At 45.4% G+C, this 22,554-nt stretch overlaps 2 protein-coding genes across 2 annotated transcripts in view; one reads left to right on the forward strand and one right to left on the reverse strand.

Moving 5' to 3' along the window:
- The first annotated feature begins 6,895 nt into the window (after positions 1 to 6,895).
- On the forward strand, positions 6,896 to 15,235 carry SMIM10L3 (small integral membrane protein 10 like 3). Its single transcript, XM_077449018.1, has 2 exons — positions 6,896 to 7,190; positions 10,925 to 15,235. The coding sequence occupies exons 1-2, from the start codon at positions 7,008 to 7,010 to the stop codon at positions 10,943 to 10,945; spliced, it is 204 nt and encodes a 67-aa protein (XP_077305144.1). The 5' UTR covers positions 6,896 to 7,007; the 3' UTR covers positions 10,946 to 15,235.
- Positions 15,236 to 18,628: 3,393 nt separating this feature from the next.
- Positions 18,629 to 22,554, reverse strand: part of MCM5 (minichromosome maintenance complex component 5) — a 28,587-nt gene continuing 24,661 nt past the window's right edge. The window contains exons 12-15 of the mRNA XM_077449019.1: positions 22,236 to 22,364; positions 21,492 to 21,634; positions 21,294 to 21,421; positions 18,629 to 19,147 (exon numbers count right to left, since the gene is read on the reverse strand). Coding sequence (XP_077305145.1) covers positions 19,046 to 19,147; positions 21,294 to 21,421; positions 21,492 to 21,634; positions 22,236 to 22,364 — 502 coding nt within the window. The 3' untranslated portion in view covers positions 18,629 to 19,045. The remainder of the gene's footprint in view (positions 19,148 to 21,293; positions 21,422 to 21,491; positions 21,635 to 22,235; positions 22,365 to 22,554) is intronic.

Here is a 22,554-nt window from a genome sequence, read left to right on the forward strand (position 1 = left end):
ACGCCTTTGCTCCAGGGGAGAAAAAGGCCGCGAAAAAACATGCCTAAAGCTGCATTTTGCAAACATGTCAAGGCTAGGGTTGCCACCTTTTCTTCAAGCCAAACCCGAACACTTTAGCGCCGCATGGCAAATTTTTTTGTGCTATAGGATTTTAAAGACCTGGGGGAGAGAAATAATGCTTCACACTTAGCACACCGCGGCAAACAGTTGGAGTGGCCAATTTTAACAGGTGGCGTCAGATTGGTGTCTGACTATCTTGGTTACTTGGGAAGCCACAGTCCGGTCAGAATAATGTGTCTGGGTTTTAAGCAGACTGAAATCCAGACACATGATTCAAAACTATTTCCGGTGGACCCCGCACAGGTGGCAATCCTAGGCGTCATAATACAGGGGTCAGTATCACCCCCCCTTTGTAATATAGGGGTCAGTGTTACCCCCATAACACAGGGTTGGTGTCACCCACTTAATATAGGGGTCAGTATTACACCCTCCATAATACAGGGACCCCCATAGAGGAACCCATTAGATCAGAATCCCTTTATAAAACCCCTTAAAAACCCAAAAAAATAAAAATGGAAAAAATGCAGCACAACCTTAATTGTGAATGATGGTGGAAACCCCCAAGGATAATCCAAGTATTAATACACTCCAATCTTATTTAAACATACATATTGTTCAATTTCCACACACATAGAATAGTGTATGAATAGTGGTGTAAATCCATTTCAAAATGTGTTGTGCTAATATCCAATTTATAAACACCTTTTGAGTTAGATACGTTGGATATTAGCACAGCACCTTGTGGAATGGATTTACACCACTGTTCATACACTATTGTATGTGTGAAATTGAACAATATGTATGTTTAAATAAGATTGGAGTGTATTAATATTTGGATTATCCTTGGGGGTTTCCACCATCATTCACAATTATTATTTTTTCACATTTGAATTAATATAATTATATGTGGAGGTTACACTGCGTGTTTAAAAAAAAAATTTAAGGCTTTTTATTTTTATTTTACTATTTTAAAGTGGGAGTCCGCCGGGAATTCCGCCGTTTTTTTTTTTTTTTTAAAGCCAGCAGCTACAAATACTGCAGCTGCTGACTTTTAAAATAAGGACACTTACCCGCCCAGCGCGCCCGTGATGTCGGCACCCGAAGCCGATCTCTCGATCGTCTCTCGGGTGCTGCCGCCGCCATCTTGGGTATGGGAATCAGGAAGTGGAGCCTTTCGGCTTCATTTCCCGGTTCCCTACTGCGCATGCGCGAGTCGCGCTGCGCAATAAGGATGGACCCGCTGCCTCTGGGATCTGTGTGTTTCCCAGCAGGCAGCGGGAGACTTTCGGAAAGGGACGTAATCTACGCCCCTTTCCGCAGAGAGCTATCCCGGAAGTGGGTGCAGATACCTGTACTGTACAGGTACCTGCACCCCCCTCCCCCCTGAAAGGTGCCAATTGTGGCGCCGGAGGGGGGGAGGATTCCAATGAGCAGAAGGGAGGAGGGGGGGGGAGAGAGAGAGAGAGAAAGGTCTGAGAGACAGAGAGAGATAGACAGAGAGAAAGAGAGAGACAGAGAGAGACAGAGAGACAGAGAAAGAGAGAGGGGGGGCTGACAGAGAGAGAGGGGGTCTGACAGAGAGAGAGAAGGGGGTCTGACAGAGAGAGAGAAGGGGGTCTGACAGAGAGCGAGAAGGGGGTCTGACAGAGAGCGAGAAGGGGGGGTCTGACAGAGAGGAGAAGGGGGGGTCTGACAGGGAGGAGAAGGGGGGGTCTGAGAGAGAGGAGAAGGGGGGGTCTGACAGAGAGAGGAGAAGGGGGGGTCTGATAGAGAAGAGGGGGGCATCTCACAGGAGGAGAAGGGGGGTCTGACAGAGAGGAGAAGGGGGGGTCTGACAGAGAGGAGAAGGGGGGTCTGACAGGTAGGAGAAGGGGGGGTCTGACAGGTAGGAGAAGGGGGGGTCTGACAGGGAGGAGAAGGGGGGTCTGACAGGGAGGAGAAGGGGGGTCTGACAGGGAGGAGAAGGGGGAGGTCTGACAGAGAGGAGAAGGGGGGGTCTGACAGAGAGGAGAAGGGGGGGTCTGACAGGGAGGAGAAGGGGGGGGGTCTGACAGAGAGGAGAAGGGGGGGGGGTCTGACAGAGCAGATGAGAGAAAGAGATGGACCTCAGGTGTGTGACACGCAGCGTGGGTTAGGATTCCGGAGCATGCAGGGCTAGCGCGATTGTCCAGACACAGTGCAGCCTTGCATGCACATGTGACCAGCAGCTACGGCTCTCAGGCAAATTTTTCACTGACCTTCATGTCCGCCATCCGGTCCGTCCCGCACATGACCTGTCACCTGCAGCCTGCTCGGCCAATCACAGAGCACCTGCCGCTGCCCTTTGCTGGGCTGGGCTCAGACTCTGAGCTCACCGATGTTTAGGCAGTGTGTGAAGTTGTGAATATTGATAGCAGGCATGGGACAGGATGATCATGCACCCTAGATGTTTGTTGTAGCTGGAGCCAGAGATCCGGCTGCCACAGGATGGTTGATATGTGTGCCCAGGTTTCCGACGGGTGGAAAACCGGGCACATGTGTCCAAACCCGGACTGTCCGGGTCAAAACCGGACAGGTGGCAACCCTAGTCAAGGCGCATCAAGTGTTTGGCTGTTTATTCATTCCATTGGCCAAAATATCATAATTTATTTTGGCCACTAAAATGAATGCTCAATTGCTAAACGCAAAAAGCATTTAGGCACATTTTGACACGTTAAGGCACATCTATTATTTTTCCTCAAAAATACTCCTCTCCTGAAGGCCCAAGTGATGTTTTTTTCTGCCTAAACGGTCCTGCCTCTAAATGCCTACAGTGCCTTGAAAAAGTATTCATACCCCTTGAAATTTTCCACATTTTGTCATGTTACAATCAAAAACATAAGTGTGTTTTATTGGGGTGTTATGTGATAGACCAACAAAAGGTGGCACGTAATTGTGAAGTTCAAGGAAAATTATAAATTTTTTACAATTTAACTAATTTTAGCGGCGCTTTACCACTGTTACAGTGTCCGCAAAGCACTGCTACTGAGGTGCTTCGGCAGCGGTGCCCATTGATTTCAATGTGCAGGGGTGGTGGAGGAGTGGTGTATACCCACCGCCCGAAAGATGCTGCTTGCAGGACTTTTTTTTAACATCCTGCAAGCGCACCGCCCCGTGTGAAAGCACTCGGGATCTCACACTGGGGTTGCAGGGGAGGCGTTTGTTAGACGCTTTACAGGGTCTTTACAAAAGCTCCTGAAAAATGCCTTAGTGTGAAAGGGGTCTAACAGTTTCATTTTTAATGCCCTGTGCACATGAGGCCTTAAAGGGCACCTATGCCCAGTCTTTTTACTTATTCTCAGCACACAGTAAAAGAGCTTTAAATCAATTAATTATGACCTCTCTAGCTGCATGTAGTGTGAACTAATTCAATCTCAAGGGTCATGTCATGGACTGTACAGTAGAGTTACTAATGCCTGGTACACACTATCTGTTTTTTTTTTTTGTTCAACCCAGCAGGCTTGGGAGGAGTTTGCTGTACTAACTATGCAAGGTCAGTACAGTGATCTCCCATGCTGAGCTATTGTGTTCTGACAGGGGAACTGCCCCTCCCCCGCCAGAACACACCGGTCAGCGCTAACAGCAATTGGCTGTCAGTGCTGATTGGATAACGATTGGATGCTGGTTTTCCAGCATGCCCGTTCGGCAGAAGGTGACCATTCAGCTGGAGTACACACAGATGGAACGAATGTTGGCCATTTTTTGTTGAACCAGCCGATATTTGGCCCGTGTGTATGGGGCGTAAGGTTAGGTTCACATCTAACAACTGGGGTGCAGTGCGTTAAAGCTTGCACATTTTTTCATGCGTGCGCTCTGTAGAGCAGCCTATTTAAAATAAATAGGGTGTCATGCATCTCAGGGGCCCAGAAATGAGACCTGCACCTTTTCTTACAGTAATAGTGCATTGCCACGTTTTGGACTTCTATGCAGTCTACCTTTGTTGGCAAGGTGTGTTTCGGTGCAAATCATGAATTAATTATGGCACCACATAGCACTAGCAGTGCAGTGCCTCATTTTCCAGTAATGTGCATGGAAACATGCACATCCCCACAATGCAATATAGTGAACATGGCTGCTAATTGTTTATTAACCACTTGACCACTGGGCACTTAAACCCCCTTAATAACCAGACCAATTTTCAGCTTTTGGTGCTCTCACATTTTGAATGACAATTACTCAGTCATGCAACACTGTACCCACATGAAATTTTTTTCACACAATTAGAGCTTTCTTTTAGTGGTATTTAATCACCGCTGGGTTTTTTATTTTTTTGTGCTATAGAAGAAAAAAGACTGTGCAGAGCTGTGGGCACTGCAGATCCAGCCCACAGTGCTGCTGAGTGCACCAATCTGACTGCACCGATCTCTCCCCTCCACTGTACCGATCGGTACAGAGAGGGGAGGGAGGAACCGGCATCATCATAACATGATGCCGGTTTGACTATTTGTTCATTTGACAGAGCGATCACATGGTAAACAGCCACAATGAGCGGCCGTTTACCGTGATCCCACAGGACCCGGCGGTCATGGATGCACTCGAGTGCGCGCCCCAGGGGGCGCGCCAGAGCAGAATTCTGGGAGGACGTACTATAAAGTCCTCCCAGAGTTAAGCAACCATCCTGTAGCCGTTATTCAGCTATGGGCCGGTTGTTAAGTGGTTAAAAGTACTTGCTGTTAGTTTTCATTAGAAGGCTGTCAGGCTACCAAGAGTCTGGTGCAACAGAAAGTAATAGAAAAAAAATAGCTTTTGTGAAATTTGAAGACTAATATTTGCACAATGCTTATAACTAGAGAGGTGAATACTTGTTTGTTTTAAAGTTTACAGTGGGAGTAAACGCCCATATATGATTTTTACCTGTAGGTAAGCCTATAATAAGGATTACCTATAAGAACTGTAAATATCTCCTAAGTGTGCGCTGTTTAGAAGATATTTACTTTAGATGCAGCCGGTGACGTCACCAGTGCATGTGCTCTGAAGGAGCGGCATATCCGTGCCATAAACAGAGACTCCAGTGTGCATGTGAAGGAGTGACATCATCGATCGCTTGGCCATTCATATTGCCGAAGCCCGCAAACCCAGAAAAAAGACCAGGTACAGATGGAAGTGCCTTCAGCAGTGTCAGCACGCTGCTGGAGGGCTTTGCTTTCAGGTAAGTCCATCATAAAGTGCTAGCAGGCATTAAAATTTGGGGGGCCCCTTACACAGCTTTAGGCCTGCCCCCCCACGCCTGACCTCCAACATTCCTCAGGGTCCCCCCACTGCCCGCCCCACAGAATCTGCCTTCCCACCAAGTCAGTGCCTCAGCCCACCCCTCACACCTGTACGCTCTCAGCCCCCCCCCCCCCAAACACCTGTACATTCTAAGCCCCCCTCACACCTGTACGCTCTCAGCCCCCCCCACACCTGTACGCTCTCAGCCCCCCCCACACCTGTACGCTCTCTGCCCCCCCCCCCACCTGTACGCTCTCAGTCCCTCCCACACCTGTATGCTCTCTGCCCCCCTCACACCTGTACGCTCTCAGCCCTCTTCACATATGTATGCTCCCAGCACCACTCACATGTGTATATACGACATGTACGTACATGTACACACAGAGAGATGTACACACACAGGCATGTACACAGACACACACACACACACACACACAGCCGACCTGCACAACAGGCCTTACTTGTAAGGTGGTCCTAGTCCTAGCTCTTGTTTTGACATGCAGTGGGGTGCACATGCAGGAAATGGCCAGAAGTGGCAGCAAAGAGCCCGATGTCAGCTCAATGACAGAGCAGCAGCCTGCCAACTCACACACATACAGGAGCATCCCCTGAGCTCCTCTGCACCTGCCCTGCCTTCTCACACCCCTGCCAGCCGGTGTTCTGGCATATTCAGAAAGGCCATCATATAGCGTCCGCCCCGTACTGCGCATGCTCAGTACGGGGCAGAAGAAGCTTCGTAAAATTTCCGAAGCTGAACGGCGCCTGCACCGTGAGTGGAGGTGGTAGCCCCACCATCCAAGCGAACATAGGGTTGTGAAAATTAGACAGCCCCTCGTGGGCGGGCTTCGGGCTCGGCCTCGCTGCACTCGGCTCTTTTTTATTCCTACTCTGTATCCACTTGGATGGTGGGGCTAGAACCTGGACTCAGTGCGCAGGCGCCGTTCATCCTCAGCTATTTTCAGAATCTGTGTTGCTGTGTACTGCGCATGCGCAGTACGCCGCGTACGCTATCTGATGGGGGACCTTATATGATAAGACACCGGCTGGGGACCCTTACAAGTGTATGGGCTGTACCCCCCTGATGGTGGCCCTGTGTATGGTCCACATGCGTATGGTCCACATGCAGAGCCCGCCAGGAAGTCGGCGCAGCGCTGTGCTAATCACGGGCAGTGAGACATTGCCAATCTCTGCAGCCGCACATCGGGGCAATGTCTCACTGCCTGTGATTAGCGCAGCGCTGCGCCAACTTCCTGGCGGGATCTGCACATGGAGCATGCAAACACGCCTGAGCTCATCCCTATACACCAGGGACAGGGCTTGTATAGTGTTAGCACTGCTATTTCCCAAGTAACACTTTAGGAATACATGACTGAAATAGAATTGTTTTTTTTTTAGTTTCTGAGTATAGTGTCGCTGTGTGTTAGAAGTGAATGGCAGTCATATACGAGGCACACAATGATATGAGCTGTGTATATAATGGGAGGAGGATGTACGTCTTATCTGTGGGGTACATACTACACAGGACTAAGAAGAGGTGTCAGCCACATACACAGCACAACCCCCATCACAGGGAACTCCCGGCGTCAGCTGATCAGCTTGTACCAGGCAGGGGGCGGTGCCCGGGAGTCTCTTCCGGGTCAGCGGTCTGAATGGATTGTCGGTGATCGGGATCGTAGTGTCCGGTGATCTCCCCTCCCCCCAGGCTCGGTGGGGTGTATATGGCGTCCTTGTCCGAGCTGGCAGTCTGGCTCTCCCAATCGGCCGCTGCTCGCTCCTATGTGGTCTTCTCCAAAGGCCTGAGCCGCACTCTGCTCATCTTCTTCAACCTGGCCTGGAGGCTGAGGATCAAATTCCCCTATCTGTATGTCATCGCCTCCATGATGCTGAACGTCAGGCTACAGGTGAGATCCCCTTCATCTCTGCCCAAACCTTCATCCCCGCCACCCTGATCACCCTTCCTTTTCCCCTTTCCGTGGATCCCACTTCCCTGCCACCCTGATCGCTCTTCCTGTTCCCTCTTCCGTGGATCCCACTTCCCTGCCACCCTGATCACCCCCCCCCCCTTTTCCCTCTTCCGTGGATCCCACTTCCCTGCCACCCTGATCGCTCTTCCTGTTCCCTCTTCCGTGGATCCCACTTCCCTGCCACCCTGATCGCCCCCCCCTTTTCCCTCTTCCGTGGATCCCACTTCCCTGCCACCCTGATCGCCCTTCCTGTTCCCTCTTCCGTGGATCCCACTTCCCTGCCACCCTGATCGCCCCCCCCCTTTTCCCTCTTCCGTGGATCCCACTTCCCTGCCACCCTGATCGCCCTTCCTGTTGCCTCTTCCGTGGATCCCACTTCCCTGCCACCCTGATCGCCCTACCTGTTGCCTCTTCCGTGGATCCCACTTCCTTCCCTGCCACCCTGATCGCCCTACCTGTTGCCTCTTCCGTGGATCCCACTTCCTTCCCTGCCACCCTGATCGCCCTACCTGTTGCCTCTTCCGTGGATCCCACTTCCCTGCCACCCTGATCGCCCTACCTGTTGCCTCTTCCGTGGATCCCACTTCCCTGCCACCCTGATCGCCCTACCTGTTGCCTCTTCCGTGGATCCCACTTCCCTGCCACCCTGATCGCCCTACCTGTTGCCTCTTCCGTGGATCCCACTTCCCTGCCACCCTGATCGCCCTACCTGTTGCCTCTTCCGTGGATCCCACTTCCCTGCCACCCTGATCGCCCTACCTGTTGCCTCTTCCGTGGATCCCACTTCCCTGCCACCCTGATCGCCCTACCTGTTGCCTCTTCCGTGGATCCCACTTCCCTGCCACCCTGATCGCCCTACCTGTTGCCTCTTCCGTGGATCCCACTTCCCTGCCACCCTGATCGCCCTACCTGTTGCCTCTTCCGTGGATCCCACTTCCCTGCCACCCTGATCGCCCTACCTGTTGCCTCTTCCGTGGATCCCACTTCCCTGCCACCCTGATCGCCCTACCTGTTGCCTCTTCCGTGGATCCCACTTCCCTGCCACCCTGATCGCCCTACCTGTTGCCTCTTCCGTGGATCCCACTTCCCTGCCACCCTGATCGCCCTACCTGTTGCCTCTTTCGTGGATCCCACTTCCCTGCCACCCTGAATGCCCTACCTGTTGCCTCTTCCGTGGATCCCACTTCCCTGCCACCCTGATCGCTCTTCCTGTTCCCTCTTTCGTGGATCCCACTTCCCTGCCACCCTGATCGCCCTACCTGTTGCCTCTTCCGTGGATCCCACTTCCCTGCCACCTGACCTCCCCTTCCATGAGTCCCACTTCCCTGCCACCCTGATTGCCCTTCCCTGCCACCTGACCTCCCCTTCCATGAGTCCCACTTCCCTGCCACCCTGATCGCCTCTTCCCATCCCTGTTCAGTGGATTCCCCCCCCCCCCCAAATCTCAAGGCATGGAAAAGTTCCACCACTCCCCAGCTGCTGCTGTAAATCTTGGTTACATGGAGAATTCCTAATACCTAGGTATGGCTGGGTGGAATATACACAAATAGGGAAGGGGACACAATGTATTGTTGAAGAATGATAAATTGTTGAACATAAAGAATTAACCAGAATTAAAGGAGAAGTTCACTTTTTAGAAAAAACTATTTACTATTTTTGTTGGAGGAGCCTATAAAGCATTCCATCAGCAGATCACTAATGCCGTGCCAGTATCATGCAGACTGTCTCTGTTCCAGCGTGCTTGTACTGCGTATGAAGAAGCCAATACAATCTGACGGGAAGACTCGATGAAGTACCACGGCGCCGTGGCAGTTCATTGAAAACTACAAGCTGATAGCTGCAAAGCATGCTGGGCCTTGTAGTTTTCCATTCAGATGACTGTGATGTGGGTGGACTAGTGGGCAGCGCTGCTAGCTGTCGCATCAGGAAGGTGCGTGGGCTAGTCCGTTCCTAACATGTTACAAAAGGTGAACTTCTACTTTTAAGCAGAGCTAAAGTTCTGCTGTAACAAACATCAAGCAGGCAGCTTTTTATTGCAGAACAGACGTGTTGTCTTTTCTGCAGTAAAATGCACCTGCCTGTTCCAGCGATGTACAGCGCCGGTCCTGTGTGTCGGAATGACAGCCTCCTGCTCACGAGTGACATCATAAGAATATTGTTGAGGAAAAGGTGAATATTGATCCCTTTAGCTCCGCTTTAAAGTGGTTCCAAAGGTTGAACATTTTTTGTACATTCAGGCATTCTATGCACGAAGATAGATAGTTCCCCCCAATACTTACCTGAGCCTGATCGCAATGTGTATAAGAGTGTATGACCTCCTTGGTCTCTGCCTCCTCATTGACTGAGAGAGACAGCAGTAGGGGAGCCATTGTCTTCATTCACAGCCAGCGAGGAGGGGACGGGGCCGAGCCTCATTATGTGTGTCTTACGGTTTTATGGTACCAGCAGTGGGCCGGTGGACGCAGTTGGTGACAGATCATGCCACTGCACGTGATCCGGTAGGGTTTGTCATACGACATCCACCCAGATCGATGAGCCTTCTGCCCCAGTGTCATCCACCCATAGGCCAGACTAGAATGGATTAAAGGGGTTGTAAAGGTAATTTTTTTGTTTATTATTATTATTTTTTTTTTAAAACAACAAACATGTTATACTTACCTCCACTGTGTAACTTGTTTTGCACAAAGTGGCACTGAACCTGGTCTTTTGGGGTCCCTCGCTAGCTGTCTCGCCCCCCCCCCCCCCCGCAAGGACTTCTCACGTTTATGCGAGCTCCCTCGCATGGTGAGGAGTGCTTGTGGGCGCGCGCTTGTGATACAGCTGGCACGCCGCGTCATTGGGTGTGATTGACAGCAGCGCGAGCCAATGGCTGCGCTGCTTTCAATCCATCCACTGTAAGCAATCAATGGCCAGGCACAGAGGATGTCGGGGGCGAGCACGGGTCTTTCGAGGGGTCAGATAAGTAAAATGGGGGGGTGGTGGGCGGCATTGGCGGATGTTTTTTCATCTTAATGCATAGAATGCATTAAGGTGAAAAGATTTTACCATTACAACCACTTTAAGAGTGCTTTGCTTGATTTCATAGGTACATGGATGTCTTAATTTTTGACACTGTTGAAAGGACACCCTTCCATGGGAAAAAGCCAATTGAAAGCAATAAAGGCATTAAAAACAAGGGGGGGGGGAAGATACACACACCAAATAATACCTCAACACAGTTAATGAGCATTTCACAATACAAGCTATTATTTAAAAAAAATTCCCGACTTGATTTGCAAGCATTTTCTCACAAAACAAGCAGGGTTCAAGCCTCTGCGGTATGCAGTACCGCATTTGGCCATGGGTGCGGGGGGGCACCGGTGACACTCGGAGCCACTTGTAAACACTCCGTTCCTGAGTGCATCCGGTGGTTTCCGAATGTCTGTGGTCTTTTTAATCTTCAGCTTTCCCAGGATCCCACAGTGAGGCTCAGATATGTCAGCAGCTGAAAGCTGTGCTAAATTCTATTTTAAAACTTGTTTTCTTCTGATGTTTTCACAGGTAGATTTTAATACAAGGTCATCGTTCTGTTTTTGTTTTTTAATATAGAACTACAATGGGTGGGGGGAAAAAAAAACATCTAATGCATAGCCAAGCCAATATGCCTGATATGTATTTCCATCTCTTTTCAGGTTCACATAGAAATCCATTAAGACGCAGAGAATTCATTGGACATTGTAATACACTTACAATGGATGGGCTGTGTACCATTAGTACATCATGTAGCAAAAAAGATTCAAGAGGTGCTTGCTTACAGAAGAGAGATACTACAAGGCAAGAGATGAATGATGAAGTTCTGGAAATACCTTTGACAAGATGCAGTTCATCTGAATGTCATTTTAGTCAATCACATAAAGCGATGGCACCTTTGACGTTCCTGAAATCTGTTATAGCCTTGTCCAATAGTAGCACGGGTAATTCTTTAACAACAAACACGATTTTAGTCCGTTTTCAGGATAGTTTAAATGACTCTACCTTAATATTTTTATTTCTATGGACTGGACTTGGCGGTACAAGTTTATCATCCCTACCCGCTAAATCATGTTGAAGACTTTGCATGTCTTTTTTTTTTTTATGTTTACTAAATTTTAAAAGCTGTTGAAGGACATGGGAATTTCCCTTGTGAACCTGAGTTTCTGATCAAAAGCCCACATAAAATGTGTTCATTATATATTTCTGGGCTCTTCAGAGGACTGTTGGAATAATAACGTGCCAGTCTTTTTCCTTGAATTTTTATTTTAACTGTTTTTGCGGGTAAATGTGAAGCATGCCATAAAATAGCAGCTATTGTAGGATTGATTAGATAAAGGAAGTAGAAGTGTTCCCCAAAAGAAACTAATCGGATTTAAGCTGCTATTTCTGGTTAAATATATCTGGTTGCTGGGGGGGGGCAGCGGCGCTTCGACTATCTACAGAAAAATAACCCTATAAGTTTATAATGTACATATGAGCAAAATATATTTTAGTAAAGTACTAAATTGCATAGCAGCCACCTTCAGGTGCCATATATCAGCTCTGTAGTCTTCTAGACCACACTGGAACCCCGACCGTTGGGATCAAAATTGGTGACCAAAGCGTGAGCTCTCTGCCCCCTCCCCCATCGCTGGCCAATAATTTGGTATGAGGAGGAGCAAGCCAGTGCTGAAAAACCACAGGCGCTAGCTGTTCCCAACACACAGCCTATGTTTTGGGTCTTGTAGAAAGAAGAGATGTGCCTGCCACTTTACTAAGTTAATGGTGCCCATAAGTTTACTTTACTAGAAACTTTTCTTCCCTATTACCTATATAAATAGAATACCCATTTCCGCTTAGGTGCCTGCATGCATTTTTTATTTTGTGAGCACTCCAGGACCCATGAAACAAGGGCGTGTTATGATTTGCTTTTCTATCCTCATTGGTTGGTCAACAACCCCCAAAGCTCCCATCAGCTGTTGGTGCTTCAAAACATGGCAAGCTTCAGTCTTGAACAGGGAGTTGACACGGGGGAGGCCATGCATTGAATTTGCATATCAGTTTTGGGGTTCAGAGAGCTCAAAGATATTAAGAGGCAGGTTTCTGCATTGCATTCAAACAGTTGCAAGAGCTAGGCTTTTTGGAGGAAAGGGTTACAATTTTTAAAGCTTTTATATAAACAAGGCAAAATTGCCCCATAATGTATATCTTAATTCTTGCATGTAATTTACATTGCTGATGAATTGTGTGTAATTTTTACATCATAGACTGAAGCTCTAAGATTTGTAGATCAAAGTCCACTAGGACAAACCTTTTATTTTGCACTCTGTCCACCACTGGTTTTAAATCAAACCAGTTTAGAGATGTGACTCTGTGCTGGAGACTGGCAACCCTCTGCACACTTTCCTTGTTCTCAGGTATAAGCCAAGGTGAAAATTTCTCTCGCTTGGTGATTTTATTGTAAAAACCAAGTACCAATTTTATGTTTTACATACATAAAATACAGAATTTGTATTAGTAGTTTAAAAAAAAAAAAAAAAAAAAAAATGCAAAAGAATAAGTTTACCTTTAGGAACATGTTTCCAGTGATGCAGCTGCCAGCCCCCTACCTGTAGCAGCAGTACATTGACATGGTTTGAAAACCAGTGTTGCCGTGTGGGGCTCTGCCCACAACTCCGTCTGAATGAACAAGCCCCAACATACTTAGTGGGAGTCAGCTTGTAGTTATCAACAAACTACCACAGTGCTGTGGTAGTCCATTGAATGTTCCTGTTAGGGAGTATCGGGTAAGACAATACAGTGTGCAGGAGACCTGCATGGCATCAGGAATCTGATTGCTGGTGAAATGCTTTCCAGGCTCCTGCAACCAAAAATAAATGCACATATTTTTTTTTTTTTAACTGCAAAAGTGTGTATTTTTGAAGTGAACTTATCCTTTTAAGAAACTAAACTGATTAGGCCAATTAAACATATTTAAGGTCTGCTTTAAATAAGTAACAGTCAAAAGCGATATACACACAGGCATTCTGCTGCAGGATGAATGACAGCAGCAGGAGTCCGATAACTGTTGCAGTTTGCCAGGTGTGAGTGGCTGCTAGGCCTATACTCAATGACCAGCGACTGTTTGCCTCGCTGCTGATCGCACTTTGTTTCTCTGGTTCCTTCCACCAGCCCCTATACAACTACTGTGTACTGCAGTGAGATGGGAGATGGTGGGGAAACCATGGGGCCAATGTGGAGGTGCCAGCAGTGATGAAAGCTGAACATTCTTCAGCAAAAGCGTGGATCGCCAATGAGGCATGACAGGAAAGTATTCATTGTTTTCTTTTGCAGGAATGAATAACTAAAGGCTACATTTTTTCCTATTTTAGACGGAGTAGGGGAAGTTAAAAGGAAGGATAAGTTCATGTTTTGTAACACGTTACACCCCGAATATGAGTTTAACACGCTAAACTGACCCCTGCTCTGACAGCTAGTGGGGGGATCCTCCCCCCCATTTAAAAAAGAAAAAAAAAAATGCAGCAGGGCGATACTTGGCCTTCTGTGACTTGAAAACTAGTAGTCCTGACATCCTTTGCGCCTGTCAGGTTGTAGCTTTCAATGAACTACCACAGCTCTGTGGAGCACTGTGGTAGGTGAAGTCTTCCTGTCAGAGTGGATCTGCTTGCCTGTATGATGGACAGATACAGTGACAGGTCTGCAGGATACTTGCATGGCACCAGCAGCTCCAGAAACAAAAAATACATATTTTAGCCTGCAAAAAATGTGCATTTATAAAAAATTTTTAAAAAGGTGAATTTATCCTTTAAAATTGTCTTTATGCCAGCTGTGTCTTAAAATTTCCCTTCACTTTCTGTCAACAGGAAGTGAAAGGATAACTTTTCAGTGTTGGGCTCGGTTCACAACTATGCAGTGTTTATTTGGACATGTTTTTATGCTTTTTCTTTAGCCAATTTGTTGGGTGGATAAACACAAATCGTGGTAAAAACGCACTACATGCTTCTCTATTGAACCAAAAATGCACCATTTTGCTTTTAAAAAGGTTCCTGACCCTTTCCAAAAAAAAAAGTAAACGGGTTCCATAGGAAACCATGTTAGAATAGACTAGTGCATTTCTGCAAATGGCACAAGTAGTGAACAAGCCTTAGCCTTCATTCACACTGAACATTGCTTTGCAATCAGGCAAGTTCATCTGAACTCACAATTTCAAAGCCGCATTTCAGTTCGACTTCAGGGGCAACGTGAAAGACATCTGTGCAGGTTCATGGACAGATATCTATTGCACTTTCCCCTGAAGTCACCAAAAGTAGTGTGTTGCACCGAGTGGGACGCTCCTATTGCTGGCAATTGGCTCCAATTTGACCTGTCAAATCACATCAATGTGAATGGGGGCTTAGGGACAGATGTCATGGGATTGAGTGTGGCCTACTTCGGTTCTTGGTGGCTGCTTACATTTCGGCCCTGGCTTTTCAAAAAAAAAAACACTTTAAACTGCTTTAAAAAAAATATTTATTTTGAGAGTGATTACAGTGAGTTATACGAGTCTCTTATACACAGGTTCACAGTTATGGGAGAGCATTGCATTCAGTCAACTCTTAGTGTTATTTTTATGTTCACATAGGAAGAGGCATTTTTAGTTTAAATATTTCAGTAATCAGGACGTGCCTTTTATTCTATCTGGGGAAGAGGTAGCTTTAAATAGCCAAAGTGCCTGACTTACCACCCTCCGCTCTGTACATCAGAAGCAGTTTTTTTTTTTGGAGAGAATTGAAGAGGTCATCCGAGGCACATGGACCCTGTATGATGGAAAACCATGACCTCTGCTCCTGCATCTTCCCAATAAGTGAAATTCAGATCTCATGAACACTCTGTTATCTAGTAATTTCTGCAATATAGGATTGCCCAGTAGCACACTATTTGAATGTAGTTATTTAAAAAATGAAACTGGGAAAGTTTACACCATTTAATAAATTGTACTTTCTAAACAAAAATGGGCAGTTTTATACTTTGAGATGCAGTGTCAGTAATAGCCGGCATTGTAGGCTGCATGCTTAGATCTGCGGCAAAGGATATGCTTTTGGAACTACAGCAACACACCGGGTTATTTATTCTACCTCAATAGGGCATTTGATAATAGCACATTTCCCAGATTGCAGGACATCTTGGTGACAGAAATTAACAGGTGTTCAAACTCACCTCTAATCATATTTTGTGCAATCAGCATCTGCAGTGACACCATGGTGGTTAGGAATGTGGCTGTAAATACTTGGTCATGTCCCCAGTACCAAATTGAAATGAAGAAACTACTTGAATGAATAGTGAATTTTTTTTTATTATTGAAAAACACCCACACAAATCCAGCTGCAATGTGACAAATGCTAACTGGGGTTCACCTCTAATCTCAAAGTTAGTCTAGACCAGGGATATGCAACTAGTGTACCTCCGGCTGTTGCAGAACTACACGCCCCATGAGGCATAGCAAGACTCACAGGCACAAGCATGACAGCCAGAGGCATGATAGAACTTGTAGTTTTGCAACAGCTGGAGGTCCGCTAATTGCATATCCCTGGTCTAGACACTTAAATGTATAAAATAGCCACAAAAAAACAAAACAAAAAAAAACACACAACACACACCACTTTGCACAAAATGCCTTTGCAAACCCATTTAAACCACTTAAGGACCAGGCCTTTTTCAGACTTGGTGTTTAAAACATTTTTTTTTGCTAGAAAATTACTTAGAACCCCCAAACATTTTATATTGTTTTTTTTCCTAACACCCTAGAGAATAAAATGGCGGTCATTGAAATACTTTTCACACCGTATTTGCGCAACGGTCTTACAAGCGCACTTTTTTGGAAAATTCACTTTTTTGAATAAAAAAAAAATAAAAACAGTAAAATTAGCCCAATTTTTTTTTATATTGTGAAAGATAATGGTACGCCGAGTAAATTGATACCCAACATGTCACGCTTCAAAATTGCGCCCGCTCGTGGAATGCCGTCAAACTTTTAGCCTCAAAAATCTCCATAAGCGTTATTTAAAAAATTCTACACGTTGCATTTTTTGCGTTACAGAGGAGGGCTAGAATTATTGCTCTCGCTCTACCCATCGCGGCGATACCACACGTGTGGTTTGACCACGGTTTTCATATGCGGGCGCTGCTTGCTTCTGTGCGCAAGCTTGTCGTGACGGGGTGTTTTTACAAAAAAAAAAAAAAAAAAAACCTTATTTTAATTGATTTTTACAGTTTTTTTTTTTTTTTTAAAAGGATCACTTTTATTCCTATTACAAGGAATGTAAACATTCCTTGTAATAGAAAAAGAGCATGACAGGTCCTCTTAAATATGAGATCTGGGGTCAAAAAGTCCTCAGATCTCATATTTGGGCTAAAATGCAAATATGCAAATATATATATATATATATACATATACATATATACACACACACATATATATATATATACATACACACCTTTAAGAGGTATGGGCGGAAGTGAAGTTTTGACGTCGCTTCCGCCCTCCTATGGTATAGAGACGAGTGGGGGCCATCTTAGCCTCACTTGTCTCTATGCCCAGCTAGGAAGAGGACCCGATCGCCTCCGCCGCTACCGATGGCTCCGGTAAGCGGCGGAAGGTGTGGCACCTCTCCCGTCACCGATAGCGGTGACCTTGCGGCAAATCCGCCGGAGACCACCGTTATCGTACAGCCAACCGCTGCCTGAAGAGATGGATATCTTGGTTGTGGCAGCAGCTGCTGCCGTTAGAGATATCCCTCTTCAAAAATAGGACGTACATCATCGTGCAGCAGTCGGCAAGTGGTTAAAGTAGTTCGCTTGGGGACTCCGTAGGCTGACCCAATACAGGCTGGGTACAAACTGGGAGTGGCAAATACCAAGACCAGTCACTGCACAAGCAGAGCACAGAAGAACATACAGTGAAGAAAATTGTATACAGTAACAGAATTTAAAAATGTAATTGATCAAGGCTTAAACAGGAGATAACTGCACCATGATTTAACCCAACTGTCTTCCAGGATACAGTACCTCTGCAGTACTTTTTCTGTGCAGGAGATGCATCTAACCCAGCCTCTTGCTGTCAGGAAGAGGTCTGGGGAAGGCCAGTGCTAGGGCAGAACATGTTAGATTAGATTGGCATGGATTCCACTCCATTAAGTGTAAAGCCCCATACACACCATCAGATTTTCTGCTGATTTGTCTTCAAATTTACCAAAACCATGTAATGCAAGGGCCTGCCTGATTGCATACACATTGAAAATCCTAAGGTTTGATCTCATATTATATGGTTTTGGTAAATCTGAAGGAAGAACTCGGCAGAAAATCTGATAGTGTGTATGGGGCTTTAGTCAGCTGACCTTGAGCATTTTTATCCTTTTGGGACTGCTCAGGTTTCTGGTCAGAGGGGAAATGCTGCATCAGCACCAAAAACATTTTCACCAACCCAAGAAGCACGCGTGTATGTGAAAGCCAATTGTGTGTAGCTATAACGGACAAGCAGCTTGAAGAACAAGTCTGGGGCTATAATTTACTGCCCATCTACGTGAATGACAGTTTGATTCATTGGTTCAACTGGCAATTCTAGAATCTTACATGGTTATTCACGTGGCCCTCACTTTTAAATTGGCATATTCCACTTGGGATGAAAGTGCTAAAGCCAGCTAGCAGATTTTCATTGCAATCCAACTATACTGGCAAAATGAATCCCATAAAAAGACTAAGGGGTGAATTACACACCCAAATATTGTGCATTTTAGCAAAAGCTTATAGAGCTAGATTCCCTGCGGCTGCCCTCATCCTCAAAATTCCATTTCCCCCATTTGCTTCAATACACTTTAACCATGTAGGTGACCTCCATGCTTACATTCCACATTGACCAAAACAAAGTATGCCAAAGTTGGCAAAATTGGCCTCAGAAGGCTTAGCTTTACAGCCAGGCCTAGTATTTTCAAAAGGTGGCAAGTAATTGCAGTCCCCACATTTGCACACATTCAGGAACATGCACAAGGGCAACTCAATTGATTTACTTAAATGTGCAAAGGAGTTAAATGTCCAGCGTTCTCTAAGGCCCCTTTCACACTTGTGCAACTTGGGACTGCAAAGTCGCATGACAAGTTGTACCTCATGATTTCCAATCACTAGCATTCATATCTGTGCGACTTCAAAGTAGTCTCTGCACTACTTTGGTCTGACTTGAGGCCCAAAGACTTGATTAGATGCATTGCTTCAAGTCGCATCGAAAAAATAATAAAAACACGACTTTCAGATCACACAAGTGTGAAAGGGGCCTAACTTATACCCTATTCCTATGTGTAAAAAGACCTTCATTAAACCACGTCCAACAAGCCAGAGACTACCAACAGAGAAAACAGGATGTAGCATTTTATTCTCTGCACATTTATTAAAGAACATATTCATAACATTTATATGAACTATTCTTAAGTAAAAATAAGTGAGCTTTGTTTTGTATGGAGACCGAGCCAGAATAAAAAAAAAAAAAAAAAAAACAGGACATAAGCAAAGATTGTGAAGCATCTCAGACTCTGAACACAAGTTTAAACTTTAGGTCTGCATTTCCACTAATGGCAATTAAATGCATCTTGTCAGTAAACTGCACAGCTACTGTTCACATAAGCAAACGCTTGAATTATTAACTTTCCACCTTCCAGGGTTGGTTTCAGTATGTACATGACTTCCTTGTGTACTCTAGGCTTAAGTAACCAAAAACAGTCTTTTGAAAATCCAGTCCTTGTCTGTACACAATAGCATAGCAGGCAACAATTCGTCTATTTGATCCGGAAAAGCACTTTGCGCTGGAGACGATGCTGAATTTCCCCTCTTCGCATCATCAGATGCAAAACTTTGTGAATTGCATGTTCTGGGTATTTCTGTAAATATGAAAATGAAAACATGACAGGTGCAAACCAAGACACAAAAAAAGTGTTGTATTAACCACCGAGAAGGCGTTACGTAGAGTGTAGTCCAGCCTGTTCAGTGCCAGTTTCTAACTTTGTACATTCATTCCGGTGAATACAGGCATGTCTGTGCAAACACCAAACAGATCCACTCCAACTGTACATAGCAAATTTAACTGCAGCCAAAATGCTAAATTTGGGAACTGCCTAAAGTAAGCTAAAGCATGAAAATAAGGGTAGTATTTGTGATCATATACCAGAGTGTCAGAACACACATCCCTTCATCAACATGCCAATTTTGGGATCTTGTTTTAGAACAGCATAATTGTATAGTTGACAAACGCTTATGAAGGACAAATTATAATTCATGTTAATCCGTTTTAAAATCGTACAGGGAATCACAGGGTGGCAATATTCAATACACTTCATGATTTAAAAAACAAAAAAGTAAATATCGATTTCTTTTGGAGCTCTATGGGCAAAACTGCTTTTGCTACATTGTTACGAAGCATTTACAAATGGTATTTTCAGTGTACACAAAGCCGGCTAGTTAAAGCAGAACTTTAAATGCAATTAGTATGGCTTTTATTGCAGAAGAGCCATCCTTTATTTCTTCTGGGATAAGTGCTTCTTGCCTGCCGGCAAAGACTTGAGATTGTACACCAAACTGCATGGACAGCTCAGTATAACCTGCATGCTTTGGTGCATAGATTTAACTCATGTGTACAGTGCAGAAAAGTGGTTGCAAAGTCAGTTTTTTTATCTTAATGCATGAAGATAAAATGCCTACTGTATGCAGCAGCTCCTAACTCACCTGAGGTCCCTCTCCATTCAGTGATGTCCGAGTGTTTCAGCAGTCCAGGATACTGCCTCTCCAAAATTGGAGACAGCAGCGCCGCCATTGGCCAACTGACTGACAGCAGCGGGAGGCAATCAGGAGAGATGAGATGGAGCTGAACCACAGCTCTATGTCTGAATGGACACAGGGAATTGCAGCTTGGCTTGGGTGCCCCATAGCAAGCAGCTTTCTGTGGGGGCACTGAACAGGGAGTGGCCAGGAGCATAGAAGAGGGAACCGAGAGGAGGATCTGGGCTGCTCTGTGCAAATGCAGAGCAGGCAAGTATAACATTTTTGTTCTGTTAGAACACACAAGACTTTATGGTCACTTTAAGGCTGGATTCACACCTATGCAGTTTTAGTGCATTTTGCAGATTAGCACTACAGTCCATTTAACATGGTTTCCTATGGAACACTGTAGTTCAAATCTGCATAGCTGTGAATCCAGCTTAAGTCACCCCAGGTCAGTCTATCAAAACGGCCAAAAACAATGAACCTAGGCAAGGGCCAAGTGAAAAAGGTCAGCTGTGGAAAGTTAGCCTGTGGATGCTGCTTTACTGGAGCTGAGGGCAAGTACTGCAGAATTAATCCCACTTTAAAAGCCAAGGTCAGTGGTCAACACATCTGCTACAGCGATCTAGATCTCCCTATATCTAGATCTCCCTATATCTAGATCTCCCTATATCTAGATCTCCCTATATCTAGATCTCCCTATATCTAGATCTCCCTATATCTAGATCTCCCTATATCTAGATCTCCCTATATCTAGATCTCCCTATATCTAGATCTCCCTATATCTAGATCTCCCTATATCTAGATCTCCCTATATCTAGATCTCCCTATATCTAGATCTCCCTATATCTAGATCTCCCTATATCTAGATCTCCCTATATCTAGATCTCCCTATATCTAGATCTCCCTATATCTAGATCTCCCTATATCTAGATCTCCCTATATCTAGATCTCCCTATATCTAGATCTCCCTATATCTAGATCTCCCTATATCTAGATCTCCCTATATCTAGATCTCCCTATATCTAGATCTCCCTATATCTAGATCTCCCTATATCTAGATCTCCCTATATCTAGATCTCCCTATATCTAGATCTCCCTATATCTAGATCTCCCTATATCTAGATCTCCCTATATCTAGATCGATAGATATATTTATCACACACACACACACACACACACACACACACACACTCTACCTTAGTCAAAATCTTTACAGCTGGCGTTTAAATATCCAATAAGTTAAACATCCATCGTGGATGCAATTACCTGTTTCAGAAAATCTTGGATGATACTGTGCTCAGACACCTGGGATCCAATGGCAAATCTTCTCTTCATTTGCTTCTCAATGCGTGAAAGCATTTCCTGGTCCTCCTGAGTTGTGAATCCTTCCACACCTTCAAGAGAAATATAAGTTCTAACTCATGGCACGCAACAAGTTGACTGGCATATAGTTTTTATTCTTACCCGACAAGCTTCCGGACATGGCAGCATCCAGTGTGGACACCTGGAACAATCGCAGTGCCTCTTCTATATCACTTTCTGCAGAGAAGGGCTGTAGTTTCATCTTACTGAGTGATTCTGAAATTCGGACAATGGCTTCCAATTGTCTGAAATGTGTTGCATTTAAAAAATAGTTATAAAAAGCATAAACAAAGAAAAAAAAAACCTCATACACTTCTAAACTATTCACATACTAAAAACTACAATTCGAGATGCCTAAAGACTGTAAAATGGTGCTGCATCATTCCCTGGAATAATCAAAAATGTGCAACTCTAGTAAAAAATCTGGCAGGATCAAAAATAATCTCAAAATTGATCATTGGAAAGCCACTAGCAGTTAAGGTAGCACACAATCATGCACACAATCATTCTATGGTCCTGCAGCAACACCCAAAGTCAAGTGACAGGTGGCGAATTTAAAGGCAGCTCTTTGACTCCAGATGTCAGAATAAAGTAAAAGTCCCCCAGGGGTAACAAGTAATATTCTAACCTAGATGCACTTATTCAAGCCAAGAACACAATCCGACAGTTACAAAGGAAAGATTTTTACCAGCCCAGTTGATGTACTCAGGGGTAGGAAACTAGTCATAAGAGCCTCACCTGTCCTTGCCAAAAAACACCAGATTTGTGCACCTACTGCTTTGATTCTCTGCAATAACTGAATGCTTATGACATCTGAAGCCTAAATTATATTTTACATGGCTTTACCGGACAGTAATAGGGATGCTGGATCTCTTCTCGCTCTCCCTTTCATGTTCACGAGCACCACTGCGCATCAGTACATATCGATTCTTCAACTTCTCAGCTGCTTCAACCGACAGTCGTGGTCCACACTTACTGAAGAGAGATAAAAGCCATATATTATTTTTTTCCCCAAATGTTTGCAATTATAACCTGCCAGCTTTAACCACTTCCAGACCGCCCACTGCACATGCGGGACGACCAGCTGCGTGAACAGACATACCTGTACGATGGTCCGTGCATGAGATACAGTGGGAGCACATCCGCGAGTTTGGCAGACTGGCAA

Source organism: Lithobates pipiens, unplaced genomic scaffold, assembly GCF_037356315.1.
Source record: "Lithobates pipiens isolate NorthernLeopardFrog02 unplaced genomic scaffold, aLitPip1_a1.2 Scaffold_22, whole genome shotgun sequence".
NCBI classification, from domain to species: domain Eukaryota; kingdom Metazoa; phylum Chordata; class Amphibia; order Anura; family Ranidae; genus Lithobates; species Lithobates pipiens.

Bases quoted from the DNA above. Each gene is read 5' to 3' on its own strand.
- SMIM10L3 (XM_077449018.1), top strand. From the start codon at position 7,008: ATGGCGTCCTTGTCCGAGCTGGCAGTCTGGCTCTCCCAATCGGCCGCT. The intron at 7,191-10,924 runs GTGAGATCCCCT...ATCTCTTTTCAG, and splicing joins TGCTGAACGTCAGGCTACAG to GTTCACATAGAAATCCATTA.